This window comes from Schistocerca serialis, chromosome 5 (genome assembly GCF_023864345.2).
Source record: "Schistocerca serialis cubense isolate TAMUIC-IGC-003099 chromosome 5, iqSchSeri2.2, whole genome shotgun sequence".
Taxonomy (NCBI): Eukaryota; Metazoa; Arthropoda; class Insecta; order Orthoptera; family Acrididae; genus Schistocerca; species Schistocerca serialis.
Genome location: NC_064642.1, coordinates 79,826,288 through 79,848,937, shown reverse-complemented (window position 1 = coordinate 79,848,937; position 22,650 = coordinate 79,826,288). Strand labels below are relative to the sequence as shown.

General features: G+C 38.2%; 1 protein-coding gene across 1 annotated transcript in view; it reads left to right on the top strand.

Annotated features, from left to right (window-relative positions):
• LOC126481299 (cyclin-dependent kinase 9) overlaps positions 1-22,650 on the top strand; it is a 43,440-nt gene that overhangs the window by 17,927 nt on the left and 2,863 nt on the right. Inside the window, exon 6 of the mRNA XM_050104948.1 lies at positions 1,377-1,647. Within this exon, the coding sequence (XP_049960905.1) occupies positions 1,377-1,647 (271 nt within the window). The remainder of the gene's footprint in view (positions 1-1,376; positions 1,648-22,650) is intronic.

The following is a 22,650-nucleotide window of genomic DNA, read 5'->3' as shown; positions in this document are numbered from 1 at the left end:
ATATGGGAGAGGGTGTCACTGAAATGAGATAGGATTTGGGCTGGACATCATTAAAAGAAAGGTGTTTATCATTGCGACAGAATCTTCTCAAGAGATTCCAATCTCCAACTTTCTCCTCTGAATGTGAAAATATTTTGTTGACACCGGCGTACATAAGGAGAAACGATCACCATGAAAAATATGGGAAATCAGAGCTCGTACGGAAATATATAGATGTTCGTTCTTTCTGCGCGCTATACGAGATTGGAATAATAGAGAATTGTCAAGGTGGTTCAATGAACCCTCTGCCAGGCACTTAAATGTGATTTGCATAGTACCCATGTAGATGTTATTGTTCCCAACTGCTTCTTTTAGATATTGTGTGTCACCCACCCTTCTGTATAGCTTACCCCTATTTTGTTGATGATTTTGAAGTATTTGAATGATTTTACATCTACAGGTGTAGTTGAAAATGGCATTATGGCTGAAACAATCTCATAAGAGTAAGCACTACTAATTAAACTATTTGCAGCTTGGCTGGAATGTCGTTTTCAGGTTTATTCTCAATTTGTATTCTGCACTTGTTAAGACTGTTCCCATTCAACAGGTCCTGTAATTCTTCTTCACCTTGACTGATGGTACCAGTGTCATAACAAAGTGGTATCGTTGATATTCCTTCATCCTGTATTTTAATTTACTCTTGAAATATTCTTTTATTTTCGGCATTGCTTATTCGGTGTGTAGAACAAACAGTAGGGGCAAAAGACTGCATCTTACACTATTTTTAATTGGACTACTTTGTTCTTGGTGTTCTGTCTTTGTGTTCCCTACTGCTTCTTGTATGTATTGTCGCCCATTTTTCCATATAGCTTTCTCCAGATTTATTGATAATTTTGAACTATTTGAACAATTGTACATTGTCGACAAGTCCCATGAGCGTGACTTCTTATGCCGTAAGTCTTCAGCCGCCTTTGTTGATGATTTTTATTCAAAATTTAAGCAGTGGTTTTGTTTGAACCCAGGATGTTTTTGTTACTAGTCAAAGGTGCTACTCCTAGACCATGGGCATACCTTTGATTCACACAAAGTAGAGAGACTCTGGCATACAGTGAAATGTGCCAGAAATAATATTTCACTTGTACCATCCTTGAATGAAATGGAAGAGAATAAAATTCAGTTGGAACACTGTGTACCTTTAGCCGAATGATGTATAGTGATTTACAAATTACAAAAGTATATCTAAATCACCTACTGTTCTCTCTCTCTCTCTCTCTCTCTCTCTCTCTCTCTCTCTCTCTCTCTCTCTCTCTCTCTTCCCCCCCCCCTCCCCCCCTCTCTCTCTCTCTCTCTCCCCCTCTCCCTCTCCTATTTAACAGGATTTGATTTTCATTGGACAGGTACACAAATAGAGTAGTGACGTTGTGGTACCGTCCACCAGAGCTTCTGCTTGGTGACCGCAACTATGGTCCTCCTGTTGACCTCTGGGGTGCTGGTTGCATTATGGCTGAGATGTGGACACGAAGCCCTATTATGCAAGGCAACACTGAGCAGCAACAGCTGACGCTTATCTCACAGCTGTGCGGTTCCATCACTCCTGAAGTTTGGCCTGGTGTAGAATCACTGGAGTTATACACCAGGATGGAGCTGCCTCGTGGACAGAAACGCAAGGTGAGTGCTCCAAATTGCGTGTTTCTGTGACTACTGCACATTGCAAGCTGACTCCCTCACTTCTTTTCTATGATCAGTCCAGTGATGTCTGCACTGTCAACAAAATTGTCGTGAGACAATCAAATTATGTCTTTAGATATGGGAAATGAGAACACATGTTAAGATAGTTGAGAATGTAAGCATGTTTATGACAGTGCTCGGAGAGTCTTTAAAATAACAATTTGACTCTTATTGAATGGGCAGGATACAGTGATGATCAGTAAATTGTCAGAATATATTAACTGGAATACTAGAATATCATCAGCTGTTTCAGAGTGCAAGATGACCAAAGTGGAACCACAAACATGCAAATAATGATTCCCAGGTAGTACAGTACAGTAACCACTTTAGTCAGATACTGCACAATTAATAATTAATTGCCCTCTGCAGACCCAAGTCCAAGCAAGTCTGGATGATATACAATAAATAGTTTTTGAATAAATTCCACAAAATTGCTAGTCACTGGTGAAGAAAAGCCTACAGGTGGAGATGAAGAATTTCAAAGCCCTGCAGGGTGTTAGTCACCGACTAATGGCAATCTGTTCGTGCAGATTCCAAGTTCAACCAGTGGTATATGTCCCTGAATGGCCAAGTCTAAACGATACTGTGGTTGTTGGAGAGTGATGTCATCCTTGGTGACTGCTCGGCGGCTTGTAATTGGTGCTTCAGTGTCGAACATCTGGAACTGGTGCTGCGGCTGGAAATGCCTTCTCTGGTGAAGGGTGGTTACATAAGAACAGGCCTGCCAGATTTACACCTGCCTTATGTTAGGTAAAGTAGCACCTGCTGCAAGCCCCACAGGTGGTGATTCTGGTGCCACAAATTCCAGTGGATTCCAACGTAGGCCATCTTGTAAACATATTGGCTTATATCTGTTGGCCAACATATTTATTGTCAAGCTGTCCCTTGTGTGAAGTTATGTGGTGGACCTGTAGTACTGCAACCCATCAGTTGCAGCTGCATTACAGGTAGTGATAGTCACAGGTAATATCAGAATGTTGTACAGAAACCACATAATAGTATTTGTGGCAGTACCTGTATCCTTAGTAACTATCTTCTGTTGGAACATAACGGCTTTTCATTTATGCCTGTACTCCATGAGCAAGCATACAGTGTGTGGCAGAGGGTACTTCATGTACCTCTGTTTCCAGTCCTCGTGTGTGCTATTAGTATATAAATGTGTCATGTGCCCATTGTTTTTTCAATGAAACTACATTCAATTCGGGTGCAATTTATTATTCACCTCCAGACAAGCACTGACTCGTCTTCAGGCTTTGTGGTGGGATTTACTGTATATGTATGGGCTGCATCTCCTTATGAGATAGGTGTAAAGTTAAATACATAATGATTATTGATGAACTAATAATATATTTTATAGATTAAAATATTTGTTTTAATTAAGAATTCCATAAATTATTAATGACATTAAATATTTTCACATTTTCTGCTGCATAAGGATTTTATTAACTCGTTATTTTCCTAAACAACCAGTCTTATTATGCCAGTTTGCTATTTTCAGTTAAGATGGCTTACATCTGTTTCTTGTAGGTATTTACATTTTTTAGTGTCACTATACAGTGTTTTGGAGTGTGTATTGATATTGACTCTGTTTCCATGCCATTGAGACTTGTTAAAATTTTAGGATTGTGTGCACTATTTTTGTTAGCCCACAGCATAATCCACTCTGTATTTTCACAATGAATATCATCCCACATCCATGGAATAAATAATAAATGGTAGGATTCTTAGGACAAACAATATTTGCACATTACGTGAAAGCATAGAACAATATGATCTTTGTATGTCACTATCTCTGAAATTCTGCAAATGTGAAATGAAAATTCATTATAAACATATGTCAGTGGAGTAAACTGTGCATCAAAGTAACATAAGTGCAATTTTTTTAAGAAAATGCACATGGTTCTAACAAGCTTAAACAGCTGGGGTCTGAACTGCCGAAGTTGGCAGTCATTTTTGCGTGACGTGTGCTTACTTGTGTGGCACTTCATACTTCGCCTTAGTGGGTAAATGTCTAAAAAAGGGTTCCTATCTCTCCTAGAAATTCTAAATAGAATAATAATTCATACAGTGGAGATTTTTCAGTGATGAATAAATGTCAGAATGATTCTTAAAATATTATTTATTTAATTAAATGTTCTTCAGTACAAAAATTCACTTGCACAATGGAAAAATTGTGCTGTACTTTGTGGGTCGCAAATTAAATGTATTTAATAATCATCTAAATATAGTTTGTTGGTAATGTCATTGTAAACAGGCAAAATAGTGATATGATAGTCAATTTTGCAATACTGTTGATCCTAAATAAATTTCGAACTGAAGAGAAAAAAGGAGAAACTTCACACCTTAGATCAATATTGTCCAAGATTTGGGGGAAGCAAAGTGCAAAAATTCTGAAATATTAGTTCTCTTGTCCATTCATAGTTTTTTTAAAAACTCCACAACTGCCCCCATGTGTTTTGCCTGCTCATTTGCTCTCTCAGAAGTTGTAAGAATATGTTTCTGTTGCTTATCAGTCTCTTTCTGCTGAACTGATCTTTATAAAAATTTTACAATTTCATCAGGATCTGTATAATGTCATAGAGTAAATTGTTCAGATTATTTAAAGAAATTCATTGACTCGTTCAATCAGCTCTGCGAGTGATGCAATCAATTAGTCGAAAATTTTCAAAAACTCGTGTGATTTCCTGGAAAGGTAGGTGTTTTGTATTTGACATTTTTCTTACACCCTTGACTGAGACGTTTTGAATTTTTCATGCTGACATGAAAGTTTAGGTTTGTCAAGATCAAGGTCAGCAGCAGTTTGAACACATTTATACCAAATTTCTTCACCTTTGAAATTATAAGAAGCACTCTCAAATAATAAGTAACTGGTTCTGTTTTTCTATATTTTTCAATTAGACTTCTGTAATTCTACGTTTAGAATTTCTGCTCGATGAAGAAGTGCTGTAAGTATTATTAAATTAAAATAGTGCTTGAGCCTTTGCAAATATTTTAGTGCTTAGCTCGATACCAAACTACCAGTTCTCTTGCCAACAGAATCATCATCCAAATTTGCGTCAGTTGTTTATAATATGCCCTGATAGCCTTTAGAGATTTTATTCATACTAGTCATCTGCAAAATTGAAATATGTATAAATATAAAACATCCACCATAGGTTAATAAAAATTTTAAACGTTATATATGCTAGTCCCTCATAATGTTTAATAAATCTTTCATTCCAACAAATTATCTTGCTGACAGCTTTTTCAGTTCCATCCTGCACATCGAGATTAAGATTGTAATACAATGTAGAAACAATGCTAGAGACTCTTCTTTGCATATTTGTGACTGCAGACCTGAAACTTCATCACATAACATTTGATGCCCCATCCACTAGCCTTTGCATTTTCCGTCGATGGCAGACAGATGTGTTCAGTTTGGGACATGTCACAATTTTCATCAAGTTTTCATGTTGTCCATAATTCTTTAATGAGTGTAGTTGCTGTCAGCACTAGAATTTCATTTTGATTAACGTGGTGAAGCCATTTATAAACATCTTTTTGTAACAATATTTGATGGTGCCACATCTTCTGCACAAGGCTTTAAGTGGCATAAAGTTGGAATTTTCATCATTGTCAGGAAAACATGTCTTACCACTGTCTTTTAATGTGCTGAATAGTTTCTATACCATGTTACGGTTTGCTGTCATTCGTTTAAACTAAAATGATGTTGATTGAATGACATTCAGAGTTTACATGTTTTTTAATACTAGATACAATTAAAATGAAAGGTATTCGTCAGGTGAGACCTTATCCCCTTTTGTCCATGGTTCCAGTTCGAAAATCCATCGCCAGCTCGAGCTTCTTTCAATTCTATGGGCTGTGTGTCGGAAGTGACTATTAACGTTAGCTCACATACTTCAGTACAGGGTTGACAGGTTCCCATTTTTGTCTTTCTTGCACTGAACTCGTGGATTATGCTGCATCCAGTTTTTAAAAACTGAAGGCAGTGATAAGTTCTCTGTAACTGAATCTAAAAACCAAAATATATATTTATGTTGTGCACACAAATGTAAATAAATACATAAAAATAGTACGAATGCTGCGGATGTTCTGTCTTACTATGCCTTTTCTCATTTGTATTTCAGATACATAATATATTTCGAAAGTTCAACGTCGTGTATATAGAAGAGAACAAACTGTTTATTAAAATGCCTGAAATGATTTTTGTAAACTATGGAAATTTAAATTACATGCTTTGGAGTGTAAATTTGCAACATTAAACACTTGGAATTATAGGCGAGTTCATAATTTTGTGTGTATAAGAATAATATTTACACGATTATTTGAAATGCAAAAGAAACTTGATTTTGTAGTACATTTACGACTTTCACTGTCAACTGCCGCAAGAAAAAAGCTCATGACCATTAGGTCCAAAACACATTGTTTACTGCTTTCAAGGATGGAACAGGGGTCTCTTCCATTTTCTGCAGCCTAACTGTTGTCTTCGTTTTACTGTTGCTTGTTACCAAAAATATGTCAATATTTAAAACAAATTTCCACATAGTGACTTTTTACTAGTTACAGCACTGTTCTGTGCTTTTGCCTATTATAGACACTCACTTAGTTTCTTATTATATTACTATGTATTTGGGTGTGTTTCACTTGGCTTTACAACTTGAGTATTGAAAGAAAGATGCATGTTTGCTGCTATTTGTATGCTATAATCACACCGGAAAGTCAGCTAATGGGGGTTAAACAAAAAACTGCCTGACAAAAAATAATTGTAATATATTTTTATAAATGAATGTGTTAGTGTACTGAGAGAACAGTGGCATAACTGCTGTCCTACTGATTGCTATACCTCGCTATGATTGGGCAGCAATTACATTGCTTGAGTAAGCTATCCTCTTATTTAGGACTGCAACTACACCAGTTTCTTGGAGCAATAACGTCGCCACATGTTGTTCATGATGCTGCTGCCTCACTTTGGAATGGCTGCACTACCTTGTGGGAGAGCATGTCACCCAAAGGAGATATTGCTGCTGTCCAGTGTATTGGTGGAGCAGACAGGCTGTTATCTGGGAAGGCAGATCTCCTAAAAGGAGGACAAACTTGTGCTAAGATGTCAGTACATCATTTTAATTGCAGTTAGCACAGCTGCTCTGCAAACGTTCTAGGCACAACAAAAAGACTCAAATAATAGCTTTCGGCCAGTAAGGCCTTCATCAGAATTAGACGGCAAAACACACACACACACACACACACACACACACACACACACACACACACACGTGCAGAGTCGGTGCAACTACCCACTACACCCATACCAACCACAGATCCTGCTGGTGACTGTTTTGTGTGCATGACAACCTCTTGAAGAGGCAGAGACAGTGACAGCTAGTTGATATGTGGCGTAATCCAATACTGGCACTCATAGAAAGTCGTTTCTGCAATAACAGCACATTGATTTGCATATCTGATCAAGGGGAGACATCACAATTCAATCCTTGTTGAATTGCTTTGAGATTTAAGATATTTTTTGGAACACTGCTTCAGGCTTTCTCCACGTTTGGGATTCCTACTGCCACCAAGGAATATAGATCTGATGATGAACTCTGTAGTAGATTGAAACCAGTCATCCACAAATTAAAGTAACAAGTTTTATGTGACCATGACTGTATTTACTAAATAATTATAACTTAAGATTCTTGAGAATCTGCCTATTTTGCTCAAGACTCGTTAAGGGACACAGATTCCCATCCGTTTGACAGTGTTTAGAGGGACCAATTTTGGGAAACCGGTTTCAGATGCCCTGAGGAAGGATCATGTGAGTTGGCAAAACAACTAGTTTTGTTTTAGAATTCTGATTTTGCAATGTAGTGTGAACTGGCATCTGAAATGATATTACTCAAAAAATAACAAATTAAATTTTATTGTAATCAAAATAAATTATAAAGTAATTGTATAAAATTAAGAAACTCATTTCATTTAGCATGAGGGTTATTTCATCTCACATCATACAGGTCATGTTAACTAGTGGTCATGAATTTCTCTGGGAAAAATATATATTAGACCTCTGTATCATAAGTGTTAAGAAATAAAAGTATTTTTGTTTTATATTAATTTTTATAAATGATAAGACCCTTTGAAAAAGGTATATTTTGTAAATAACTTTTAGAACAGTAGAAAACAAAAACACCAAAAGTACTGGAGACCTGGCAGATATTTTGTGTTAAAGCTCCCTCCTAGGGTGTTGAAATTTTGTTGGCACCCTCATGCTTACGAGCTTTCTTTAAGTTAGTAATTTAAGACGAAAATACAAAATTAACTTAAATTTTTCCACTTTTTTGTAATTTGGAAAATCACAGAACGTTATCTTTTTTTCCTCATATTACCAAATACTACTGATGTGATTATAAAAAGTATATTCTGTGTCCCAGCTGTCTGCATTATGTAAATATTTATTACTAAAAATGTAAAATACTATGAATTGTTTACTCGAAAACACCCAACTGAAAACTTTCGAGAATTAAACAAAATATTGTTTGGTTAATATATTAGCAGCCAGTGCAAACACAGTGGGGAGTATTTTTCTGTATTAAAATTTCTTCAACATTCTACATATTTCACATCACTGAATTTCCAGTGTAAAATATGCATGTTGGCAACACTGTTTCCAGCACTCTTCTGTTTATAACAAAGGAATGAGAACTTGCACATAAACCATTCTGCATCAAGATTTGTGTTTGGCTTGAACTTTTTGTTAGATATGATGTGAGTGAGGAAATACTGTAGTGAAAGAGTGAGGTATGTACACTATGGAAAAAGACTCAGGCAGGTGGTTTTTAAGAAAAGTGGAAAAACCCTTCACAGTTGTTTGACATCTGTCAGATGTATTGCAGAAATATCTTGGTCCTCAAGTAACAGTATTAGCACCACATCCATTGTGCAGAAATTGATACTCACTACAAGAAGAAATTCAGTGACAACCCACCTGAACATTCACCATCACATGAATGTGAGACTGAAGAAGACAGTGTAGATGTTTATATTCTTGAGTGTGAAGTTGTTGATGGAGTGAATGTTACTTTTGCTGTAGCCCCTACTGTGTCCCCCCTTAAACGTCCAGGAATGGTAAGAAGCACACAAAGAAGTAAACAGAATTTGGGAACAAGTTTTACACAAGCAACATCTTCAAAACTTTTTGAAGTGTAAACGCAGATGTACTTGGCGCAGAACCTGTGGATAATGATGTATGCAGGAAATGTTATGTGGTTTCAAAACCTAAATACTGCTCTCTCAACAGCCACCTATACTGAGAAGGTACAGTTACTGACATTGATACCATGTAGTTACTGTAAGCAGCAGATACAGAAGTACATACCCGCTTCCTCGCATTGTTGTTTCAAAAACTTGTAAAATAAAGAATGAGAAAGGTATTTGGGCATGCCCAGATTCTTACTGTGGGTGTCCATTGCAAGATGATACACTTACTGTTGCTCTGGAATATTACCTAAGTGATGACAAAGATTGCAGCAGGAAAAGTCCTAACCTGGCTGGTGTTATGTCTGTTAGTGAAAATGGTGAAAACGCTAAAAATGTAAAAAGATAAAACGCCAATAAGACACACACACACCTCCTACTGAAAATGGAGAACCCGAATTTAAAAATTGTTCTCACAAAATTCTACCCTTACAACCAAAATGGATAAAATGCCAGTCAATGAAGGATATATGCTCATGTATTTCCTGCACTAATTTAAAACTTGTTTGTTTTGCCGTAAGCAGTGTCACAGGAAAGGAGTAAGCAGAGATGGACATGATGCTTTTGTGTATATGTCATGAGCAGCAAGATAAATGTTGGTTGTGGGAGTGTGCAATGTGTCGTGGTGCTGAAGTCATGTCAAAGCATTACACCCTCAGGATATCGATAATGATGTAACCTATGCATTGTGGGAGGGAGAAGAGTTAGTGAAGAACACATTGGAGTTGGAGAAGTTTGTTACAGAGGTTAGGGAGGCATTGGGTCATGAAAGGAATAGCTCACAATCATATCTGTAGGATTCACAGACAGGCCATAGCAGAAGTAAAATCAGCCACATCCCAAAACACTTACACATTAGTTCATTTCAACTCTGCTGAGAACTGGTTAGTTGCTTTGCAGAATGAAATTCAAAGTTACCACTGGCACACATCACCAGTTCAATATTCACAGTTGTTGCTCACTTCCTTGGAAGATCACGCTATTTTGCTATTGTCAGTGTTGATCTCATTCATGTCAGTGCGTGTGCATGCTACACTGTCAGCAGTGTAATTGATGACATAGAATCTGGAGGCCATGCATTTCCTAAATATGTGTATGTGACTGATGGTGCAGCATCTCATTTTAAAAACCGCTTTCAGCTTTGAGCTTGGTCAACACTGTAGTACAGGAATTCTAATACTGGGTTGTATCGCGGAGTGGCACATACATTGCAAAAATGGTTCTCCATGAAATGCAGCCGGTTACTGTGTGTGAGATGCAGAGACCACAGTATACATTAGAATAATTTGTATTGAGCCACTTCATTTCTTGTGTGTATGTCAATCTGTGCTGGGTGGGAAAGATGATATAAGTCTCTCTTAATGAGCTGCAAGGTATAACCGTCTCCCTTATGACACCTCATGGTCCTGCTAATGCTTTAAAGTGGCCATTGTCAACATATCAGTGTGCAGTTCCCATCTCCCAAGTGCTGCTGTTGTTGGATCATCCTTGTCTGTGTGTAAATTCAGCTTGACTATACAACTTCAATGAGAAGCAGATGAGGAAAAAAAGTGAAATCTTTTCAACAGTGCAGTGTTGATTGTTGCATTGTAGGCAATTTTAAATTGTGGGAAGTCATGAGGAATTAAAATCATGACGGAAGACAATAATAATTTGTGAATAATATCATGAAAAGAAAAATTAGTATAAATATTCTGTATCCTATTTTTGTTAAAAGATGCTTTTGAACAAAATTATGAATTGTGTTTAAACTCACATATAATATTGTAAAGTAATTATTTTGATTCAGAAAGGCCCATTTTGCATGACATTTACCTAAAATCAGCGATCAAATTAAGTATTTAAGTGTCCATGATTTTTTTTTGACCTTGAAAGGAGAGCTAAGTCTACCTAAAAAATTTCTGACGTTTTGTATAGGCAAGTATTGCCCACTCTGATTGTATGTTCTGTAAGTAAAATGGCCAACTAAAGTACCATGAAATTTTTGGAATATTTAGGATGAGGTTTTGGAGAAAATAATTTCTAAATAATCAAAAAAATTCAGATTCTTTCATCTTTATGTGCAAATATTTTGGCAGTTTGAATTTCATGCAGTAATGTCATAGCTGACAGTTAGCAGTCTTGCCACTTTATCATTTTTGAAGACATTTGACATCCTGTGACTATTCATATTTTGAAATTCACAAAAGAGTTTATTTTTGAAAAAACAGAGAGAGAGAGAGAGCGCACGCTAGCTCAGAAATGTGTACATATTAATCATGTCTCATATCGGGGAACAAAGTGTTTATTGAAAATAAATTCATCTCTCTATCAGTTTTGGCTTCTTTATTACAATTTTCCCTTTTGTTAAGACATTTTCACAAATACTCTCATTTAGAGAGGTCTGTAGCATTTTAACAAATCAGGAAATCAAAATATTGCAGTTTTGGAGAAGTATCATATGGAACTTCAACATATATTTTTTTCGGCAAACTTTGAAATAGTGATGTGACACATTCACTCTTGACCTGTATGATTTGAGATGAAATCGCCCATAAGGTAAAACTAGGGAAAATGTAAATTGTGTAAAACAGAAAATCGGATACAGAACAAACACATGAAAATATTAACAAATAATTAGAAAACTATAGTAGCAATGGACATTTATTAGACCATCCGTGTTCAGGGAGTGTAACCAAGCAATAGCCTTGGGAGAGGCTTTCATGAAGTCTTCCAGTATCCTTCAAATTATTTTATTGCAGAGTCACAAATATTGTGGTGTACTGTTTGCCCACATTCAGGCCCATGCATGTTCTGTTCTGATGCTGTTGAGGCTGCTCTAGATTTTTTATGCTAGTCAGTCTGATTCACCAGACATTGTCCAGCAAACAATATGCTGTCAGATCACTGGCTTTCTTCTAAATGACAAGGAGCAGGTTGCTGAAGACTGGCAACTAAGCTTTGTAAATTTAAGGCTGGTATCTGTAAGGTGACAAACTTCGTTAATTTAAGACTTTCTTTGGTATATTGTATACATTGCTCCAGGCTGTTCAAATGCTACCTCATAGGGAATGTGTTCCTGTGAGCGAATTTGCTCATTCTTGGGAGTTGCAAATAGTGTGTGGCTACCTACCACGTGGCCCAAGTGCATGCTTTCTGCATACGTTTGACCTGCTTGGACACCCCTGTCAGCATCTGTGCATTAAGTGTAGCACAATTACATATGCTACGGCCCAGCTGCAAGACTGCGCACATTTCAGCCGTTTGCCTGCCCTAGCTCACTTATGCCCGCCTTGCTGCACTTGGGCAGCCACACGAGGTGGAACAGCCTTTTGTACTCCATCGTTGGTCCACTGCCTGTTGTCTGAGATCTGATGGTGGTAAAGCAGAAAGAAGCCAGGAAACTGGTGTTGATTTTTGTCTCCTGGTGACCATTTTTATTGTGTCGTTAAGCTGGACATTGATCTGACTCGACTGTTTCAAACCCACACAGGAGTGTAGTATTTAGGAACAGAAAACTGAGTTGATTGTGCGACTTTATGTAAAGTATCTGTATGGGCTTCTCTTCCTGTTCCATCCAGGTTACTAGTAATATTTCTCATTTCAACTTCCTTATCCAGACATCTCAAGATGTTTCAGAAATGTCAGAGGTTAATATTATGAAAAAGATAGATTGCTGCCATTTATCATACAGTGGAGATGTTGAGTTGCAGACAGGCACAACAAAAATACTGATAAAAAGTAAGCTTTCCGCCTAAAGGCCTTTTTGTGAATTGGACAACAGACACACACACACACACACACACACACACACACACACACACACACAGTCACTGCCAGTCTGGCCACATCAGCCAGAGACAGTAGTTATAGGTATGCGAGTTGCTTTTGCTTGGAAAAATACCGGGTGATCAAAAAGTCAGTATAAATTTGAAAACTTAATAAACCACGGAATAATGTAGATGCAGGGGTAAAAATTGACACACATGCCTGGAATGACATGGGGTTTTATTAGAACAAAAAAAACTCATATTGCTAGATGCGTGAAAGATCTATTACGCACGTCGTTTGGTGATGACCGTGTGCTCCGCCACCACTTTCGTCATGCTTGGCCTCCCAGGTCCCCAGACCTCAGTCCGTGCGATTATTGGCTTTGGGGTTACCTGAAGTCGCAAGTGTATCGTGATCGACCGACATCTCTAGGGATGCTGAAAGACAACATCCGACATCAATGCCTCACCATAACTCCGGACACGCTTTACAGTGTTGTTCACAACATTATTCCTCGACTACAGCTGTTGTTGAGGAATGATGGTGGACATATTGAGAATTTCCTGTAAATGCTTTCTTATGCTAATTATTGCTATTCTGATCAGATGAAGCGCCATCTGTCGGACATTTTTTGAAAGTTTGTACTTTTTTTTGTTCTAATAAAACCCCATGTCATTCCAAGCATGTGTGTCAATTTGTACCCCTCTATCTACATTATTCTGTGATTTATTCAGTTTTCATCTCCCTGTTTCTAGTTCACAAACAGTTCCTTTCACCTATTAAACAACCATTTCGGCTGGTTCTAATAACTTATCGCTTTATTTCCATTTCCGTTTTTCCCACATCACCGATCATTTTTAGCTGCTTCCCACAGGTTTTAACGTCATTATTTCTTCGTCAGACAATTGTTAGCCTCATTTTCATAATCTGCCGCCACAAAACCACTCCTTTTAATACATTTACACGCAGTTTTTTCGAAATTTTCCTGAATTTCTCCACCCTTTAATGTGTTTTGGTGCAACACAACCACCTAACCTTTGTGCACATCGTTGTCTACCAACCCAAGTTCCAAAGGTGTGTGTGTGTGTGTGTGTGTGTGTGTGTGTGTGTGTGTGTGTGTGTGTCAGTAACATCATCTGGTGTGTGGTGAATAGCAATCTGTCCTTTTAATAATATTGTTGTTATTCTATCCTGAATATTCCATTGATACATTTAGGGTATGTAGGTCCTTTTGAGACAGTTTCTTCTTCTTACTGTATTTACTCGAATCTAAGCCGCACTTTTTTCCAGTTTTTGTAATCCATAAAACCGCCTGCAGCTTAGAATCGAGTGCAAAGTAATCAGAAGTTCTGAAAAATGTTGGTAGGTGCTGCCACAACTAACTTCTGTCTTCGAATATATATAGCGCTACGCAGGCATACTTTGCAGGCACAAAGATAAATACTGGCACCAAAACCTCTGCGTCAATAAATAAATTAAAAAAAAAAAGGTGGAAGACGAGTTTTTTTCTCCGCCTCGAGTTTCGACCACTGCATTTTCATACATAATCCAACGAAGTAAATACAAATTCCGTATTGTTCATCTTTGAATGTAGCAGCATTGCAATGTACTACGAAAATCCGACTGGCGAGACTGTTTGGGATGTTTGTCAATATGGCCAACTCTGCGTTCTGAATTTTTTTCTACCTGTGAGAAGAGATGGTTGCTATTAGGAACTTTTATGAATTGTGAATCACATGCAGTATTCTCTTCACCGTAAGAATAATACGAATATAAACATTTTGCCATGTGTTCTTTCGTGTTTGCTGCTATCTCATTTAAATCCTGTCTGCCTAATAAACTACGAAACTAGAGTGAGACAACAGCAAACATGGAAGAATATACATATCATGTCATGTTTATATTCGTATTATTCTTATGCCTAATAGTGATACAGTCAGAAATGAAGCACGGCAATTGACTAGATTTTTAAATCTAAGATGACTCTAATTTCTGTGCAGAATGTAATGTACTAAAGAGGCGTCTGCAAAGATTTTCAAACGGAGAAAATTTTTCGCTAAACTCTCGTTCACATCTTCTATCATACGCAGTCTATTATTTGCTTCTTGTTGATCATTATAAAAAAAGCAGCAGTGCCATGCCGTGAACGGCGACAGGCCGTAAACACTCATTATCAGACTGCGACAAACATTGCATAACACAGTACAGTAATGCATTTTCAGCTTTGAGTGACGCAAATATCTATAACAAAGAGAACGGCACTTATCAGATCGAAGAAAAATAAGCAATCAATTCAAACAGACGAAGCACGTGAAAAAGGAAGGGTACCCGTATAAATACGAATGGAGCGCCTGACGCATAGCAATGGCTACCTGGTAAGGCTTAACTGCTAAGCTTACGACTCGAACCAAACTACTGTAGCTGTGTTGTCATTCATTCGACCTAAATTGTGTCTCATATTACAGTGGACCAACTTTGTTTTGATTTGGAGGCGTGGCCTAAAACTTTTCTCTCCCCTTGAATTTCGAGTCTCAAATTTCAGGTGCGGCTTAGATTTGGGAAATTATTTTTTTTTCCTCGATTTTGCGTCTCATTTTTCAGGTGCGGCTTAGATTCGAGGGCGGCTTAGATTCGAGTAAATACGTTATTCAAAATGTTTACTTTGTGTTCGTAGAGAGACATCATCTGCATAGCAAAACTTTTTATATGCTATTTTCAGCGTGTCGCTTGTATATGTTAATAAAGGAACAGCTAACACTACTTTGTCTTACCATCTTAAATGATTTATTTGAACATTTTCCTACAGTGTTTTTGAATGGGCGATTTTATTTATTTACTTTTTAAACACAGCATAGTTTCCAGTTGTTGGGTGAGCTTAGCACATCTTATGGTTCATTTCAGCTAAAGCAGTAGTCTCTTTAGCCATGCAGTATCATAGGTTGCATTTAAATCAGCAAAAGCAGTACATGTTTCCTGGTGTCTTTTGAAGCCAATTTCAATAAACAAAGTTCGAGCAAAGAAATGCTCACAACTACTTCAGTTTGTTGGAATAGTCTGCTCTGGGGTTCCTGTGACATCAGTAAATGTATGTACTCTGTTGTAAGTTAACCTTTTTTATAGTTCATAACATATACTGAGCAGAGTGAAACGGAAATAATGTGCTGTGTTGGTGGTAGGTTTTCTAGTTTGAGCTGTTAGTGGTTGAACTATTTTAAATTGCTGTGGGATTCTTGTGGCATTAAAAAGATGAAACTAGATTTTGTGAGCCCCCTTCTAGCTCGCAGGCCCAGATTAGTAATAAATTCGGGACAAATTTCATCATTTCCTACAGCCTTTTTCAGTTGGAGTGTTTTTATTTCTATATTCATCTCATCTCTAGCGAAGGAACAGTGAAGATCTTGGTCTTCGTTTAGCTCTTTGTCAACATCCTCCATTCTTCATGATACTCTGTTGGGTCTGCAGCCAGATGGTACAACATCTAGACACATTTCTGTGGTCCATCTGGCCACCATCTTCACATGAAAGTGTTGTTTGCTAATTTTGCCAGAACTTATTCATACTGTGAATGGTGACCTTTGTAAATGTTGCAGAAGTCCAACATGCATGCATTGGAAATTGCTGCTGCTGCACTGGAACACAAGCAAAAGTACAATGCTCCAGTGCTGAAAACTGGAAAAACCAAGGAATCAGTATAGAGTGCCTCTGTCGGGAATTTTTAATACCAGATAAAGTGGGGTTCCAAATTTTATGATGGTCATCCAGAAACTAAAGGAACACCCAGCCCTGATCCCCAACCACTGTCATCGCAAGTGTGCCAGTTAGCTCCTACCCCCATCTCAAGCCGGCCAGAGTGGCCGTGCAGTTCTAGGCGCTACAATCTGGAACTGAGCGACCGCTACGGTCGCAGGTTCGAATCCTGGCTCGGGCATGGCTGTGTGTGATGTTTTTAGGTTAGTTAGGTTTAATTAGTTCTAAGTTCTAGGTGACTGATGGCCTCAGAAGTTGAGTCGCATAGTGCTCAGAGCCATTTGAACTCCATCTCAGTGTGAGCCAAGCTTTGTTTCCGAGCATTCAGGCCCCTTTTTTCTCCCTAACCTTTCGAAATAATGGCGCCCATTAAACAGCTTGCCAGATGTGGGAAGTATATGATGTCATTACTCTTCTGAATGCACAAAATGTTTGGCCTTTCAAAATTTATAGGCAAGTAAAGATGATTTATGGTGACAGTGCAATGACTGGGTCTTCAGTGATGTGGAATGTTGGCAAAAGTGTTTCTTGATTCATGACAATGCAGGATCTTGTGCATCAGCTCAAACACAGCAAGAACTTAAATTTCTTAGCGGGAAATTTCCGGGCATCCTCCTTGCAGCCCTGATTTGGTACTACTGATTTTCACTTACTCCTGAAACTAAAGGAATTTTTGGGTGGGAAACAGTTAACAAATGATCAAGACCTCAAGCAAGCAGTGGCATTCTGGATCGAATCTTTGCAGCTTGAGTAGTACAGCATGAGAATTGAAAAATTGGTGCCTTGTTACAATAAATGCCGTTACAGTTACGATGACGACACTGAAAAATGGCGAGGTATTCTAACTTTGTAAATAAAGTTTTGTATTGATATGTCTTTAATTTAATTCTTTATTTTATGGATGACTCTCATACTTGAACAGGTAACCAGTGTCTGTTTTAATGTCCGCCAGTCTAATTTAATTTGTTTCCTTTTAAAACACAATCTTAAGAGCGAGGCACATTGGCAACTATTTGTCTCATCATTCAACATTGTTTGTTCCTCAGAAAGGCAGTTCTTTGCCATCACAGATTTCTCAGACTGCAACAGTCACATGTCATTACAGTGCTCAACACTTCTGTTGTGAATGGTGTGCATGGTTTGGTTAGTTTCCCACAATGGCAAGGGATTTTGTAAATGCTGGGCTTCCTCATTCCTAGATAATCTTTTAACAAGCCATGGGGTGCTCTAATATTGGCTAGCAGCCAAAATAACATTTTTGATTTTATCTTTCTAAAATCCTTTCTATCTTTCAAGGTACTCTCCCAGCATACGGCAAAAAGCCACCAATGTACATGCAGTGTTTATTTGTTCTGGCAAAGGTCCAAACTCAGACATACCTTTTTGTCGGAATAGTTGTTCAGCTCAAGATGTTCCAGCTCTTGTCACGCTTTCTGTGTGCGATTAGCATAAATGCTCTTTGTCAATGCCCACAGGATTCCCTTGCTTTTGTATTGACAAGTTGTAGCATGTAGGTACCAGTCTGAGTGTGTCTTTCAATTAACGTTGTGTCCAAGATTCCCATTGTCCTTTATGTGAGCCATACTTTTGGAAATGGAAGCTTTCCGTCCTTCAGACTTCCATTGTGAACTTGCTACAGTGATGAAGGCAATTACAGTGATCCACTTAACGGTTCAGAGCAGTTATTCCATGTGGCCACACCATAAACATATCATCAGCATACCTCTAAAAAAACAGGTAAGATTTAAAAATACCACCCTCATCTCCCTGTCTCCAGAATCTTACATAAACAAATTGGTAATGGGTGGGGGGAGGGGGTAGTGGACTTCTCATAGCCACTCTGTCAGTTTGTTTAAAATATTTGTCATTGAATAAAAAATATCTTGATGTCAGCATAAGGTGGCAAAATTTTGTCATTTCCGTGTTTAGTTTTTCACTAATTAACATAAAGGGTTTTTAAAGAGAAACCCAGGTAAAAGGAGACACCACATCAAAGCTCGCAAGCAAATCCGAGGGACCAAGAGACAAAGACTTCAACAGTTGGATAAAAATTGCAGAATTAGAAATATGGTGCTCACATGCACCTGCACTTGGAGGTTTCTTCATGTATGTCAGCATTATATTGGGAATGGATAGATTGTTGCTCTTGGACACTGTCAGACTTGGCACACAGGAGTGCAGTCACTAGGTACTCTTCAGAAATTCAACTTCTTTGCCACTGACCTACAATATTCGATGAAGATACCTGTGATGGATCATGATTAACCTCGTGAGTAAAGAATAGGATGACATCATGCCGTCAGTTTTGCTCTATGCCTAGGAGTCTTCCCACCACTGAATTTATTTGCTCAGTGGAGCTAGTAGTGTTCAGCTTTCCTGAGGACTGAGCAGAAATTGAGATCAGGCAAGAGGTTTTGCTTACACCAAATTGGGCTTTGTCCCTGTGGCGTAATCTCCCCTCTGTTGAAACATTGCTGAATGAATTAAACAGAAGACAGTTTCACCCTCAAAGAAGAGTTTGTTGTCAAGTGATGGGTTTAAAAAAAAATCTTTGCCCTGATGCTGTTGTTCCACTGAGTTATACTGTTTGCTGATAGTTCATAAAGGAGGGGTTCGACTACATCCCATTGTAACTTGATGCACCCACTTGAACCCACATGCAAAAAAGTGATGGTAGGCAATGAAATTTGGTGGAAATGTGTAGGATGCTGAAGAGAAATAACAAATAAACCACTGGAAGAAACATTTTAATTTCAGTGTGAGAGGATAACTGTTGCTAATTCCGTATGCTGTTTACAATCCAGCTATCAAATATCACACGCTGTCTTGAGCAACCGCATCTGCAACAGCCTGGAACTGCACTAGAGACACAATTCCATAATTGTTCAAGCACTTGTTGAAAAATGGATCACGGAATGTTCTGTTGTGATGACAAAGCTCGTGCACTGCTTGAAGATCATACATTGTATCCAACATTCTCAGCTAAGGCAACAGTAACTTCAACAATTTGTGGTGAGATTGCCTGTTGGTCTTTCCCAGCAGCAGTTCTGAATTGTGTTCTTCAGCCCCAAGCTCTCTGTATTCGTTTTATGCGTCAATACTTGCGAAGATGAGCAGGACTATTGCTGTTGTTTTGATAAAACAGCTTTTCGAGTAAAGCCCTGTCAGCTTGCCCAGACCCATATTGACTGACTGCAACTGTAATGCATACTGATGCTTGTTTCAACCCTACGTCACTGTACCAATGCCGGCGCATAGCTCAGTCATACACTAACACTACTAACAACACAGTCCAGCAGTGCACAGCCTGAACATCATTCCTGTGAAGTTTTATAACTGTACAGTAAATAGTTTTCTGTCTGCACTGGGTGAAGTAGGGAAAGTTTAATTATACCACCCCATATTTTTGTCGTTTGACATGAAAAACCAAATGGAATTCTTATTGTATCCAGTTCACTAGATTTTCCCATTTTTCATTATTTATTGCAAATCCCAAGATACTGTGCTGACTGTTGAAATCTCCAATATAAGTCCTGGACAGTTAAGAGCTAGTAGGAGAGGGCTCTGGAGTGTTATAGTTCGTGGTTTGTGTACGGACATTATTGCAACTTACCTATTTCAATTCTGACAATTTCAGTAGTTAGTTACTTTATATTCCTCTTTTGTGACTAGCATAAATTAGAGGGCCATGTATACAGGGTTATTCATAATAATTCCAGGGCCTTAGAAGACAGGTATGCAAAAACTAAGACATACAGAATAATGACAAACATCAATGGATAGGTTATCTCTCCGAGTTTAAATTTGTAGGGTGCACTGTGATGTAGTTGCAGAGCAGACCACTAGCGGCAGGCACTTCAGAGCATAGCCTATAATGGAGCAGTGTGTGGAAGGGACGATCTAATACCAGATGATTGGGTAAAAGCTTTGACAGACAGAAGAATCCATTCCATGAGACTGGCTCCTCATTTGGTGTGAAGGAAACACGTGAACTGGGACAGTGGGGCAGTCAGTGCTCTCTCTCTCTCTCTCTCTCTCTCTCTGTGTGTGTGTCTGTGTGTGTGTGTGTGTGTGTGTGAGAGAGAGAGAGAGAGAGGTGGAGAGAGAGAGAGATATCATGTGCCCAAAGAAATTGACAACGACCATACCAGCGTACTGACAACTTGGGACAGTGTGCTTTGTTCTGATTTTTGTAATGACTTGCAGCAGCAGCTGTTGCTGGTGAATATGGTTTTGTACAGAGGTTGGTTTTGATGTTTCTACATTTCATGTGTACTCTGAAAATGTAAATCATTATAATGTGCATGTTTGGGGCACAGAACATCCATAAGAGACTGTGGAACATATTTGTGATACATCTGAAGTTAACATTTTCTCTCTCTTCCATGTCCTCTGCAAAAAGTTTATAGACCAAATTTCTTTTTGGAGAAAATGACTGGTTGTGTGTACATGGACGTTCTACAGCAGCGGCTTGTGCCACAATTACAGCAAGATAGTAGAGACTTCATTTTGCAAGAAGATGGTACTCCAGCACACTTTCAAATGTTTGTGAGTTTGTGATTACCTCAATGTTGAACTGCCTGTATTGGATTGGACATGCTTCTCATCATGACTCTCCTCCTCTGCAGTGGCTCCCATAGTCACTGTGTGCCCTGCCTCAACTGTCACTTAATTTGTAAGAGTTACAAAGAAGAATAATCAATGCGATCTTTGACATGGCATGTTGAGATGTTTATGGCAAGAGTATTAATGTTTGCCATGTTACAGATTGTATCCACATAGAGCACCTGCAACATGAGCTAAAAACTTGGAGAGAAGCTCTGTCCTGTAATGTGGTGTATTTTCTGTATGACTTGTAGTTTTTGTGCAATTTTCCTCTGAAATCTCGGAGGTACTCATGAGTAACCCTGTATTGGATACAATGTAAGCTGTGAGATTGTATTGTGCAGGGTGTATACGGCCTGAGACAACTGGGAAAGACCTGGAAATTTTTTAAATTGTCATAGTTTTGAGTTAAATTTTTGTAATTTTGACTGGTAAAAAATGATACTCTAACAAAGAATTTTACTTTAGACTACTACTCCAGAATAATAATGGAGCAGTGAAACATAAACGAGAGAATAACACCAAAAGGAAACTTCAGTCGCAAAGAAAATGCACCGTTCACAACAGCAACAGACAGTGCCTACACAAGTGTCTGCCAACAGCAAAATATGTCAGACAGTGAAATACTTCATTACAACAAACTGCTTTCAATGTTCATGTCGCCATAGCAGTTTACATTTCTAACAGGTCGTGGGAAAATGTTGTGAATAGTGATTTGAGAAGCACTACTTTGAAAGTAAATTTACGTTTACACAAGAGGAATTACATTACACGTGAGAATGTGCAATGAATTTCTTAAATCAAAACTTAACACTTCAAGGACGAGCCACTTAGAAAAATTTAGAGCCCAGAAGACCAGCCATTTATGCCATTATTTAAAAGCTTACTGGCGCACTTGTGTTTGATATATCTCAAAGGATAACAAATGCTAAAAAAGAGAGTTCCAAGGTTAGCTGTCCATATTTATTTTAGTTCTTTCATAGATACAAATTATGTAAAAACGACGACAAAAAGTATAATTATCCTTCAAAAAACAGTGCGAAGTAAGTTCTTGAGTAGTTTCACCCATAATTGGCTTTTCTATGGAAAACGAAACGTATATTCAGCCATGTAACCCATGATTTTTCCGTGCAGGGTAGTGAAATTTATAATTGTGCTTGTCAGAAATATTCAGCTGCTGCAGTTCAAACTGTTTTCCTAGGATCCTGCCTAACCACACAAAAAAAAGCAAAAAATTGTTTATAGTGTAGGAAGTTCTATGCTGGTGTATAAAACCTTCACCAGTCAAGGAATTGGCTAGTTTTACAGTTCCAATGGAACATATATTGTCATTTAATTCGGAAAAAGCACTTTTTTCCTGTCTGCATGTACACCCTTTCATGGAACTTTTGCTTTGACAGTGAGTTGTTATAGTGCTACATGTGATTCTGTGATAAATTCTGTGCTGTGATCCATGGGTAACTGCTCAAATGTTAACTCTTGCTTTTGTTCATTCCTTCAATGTTCAATTGTACAAGACTATTTTCTTTGTGGGGAGCACCAAATATTAGTGTAATGGTGGCTGCTATTCTCATGTCTCCCCCCTCCCCCAGCTCT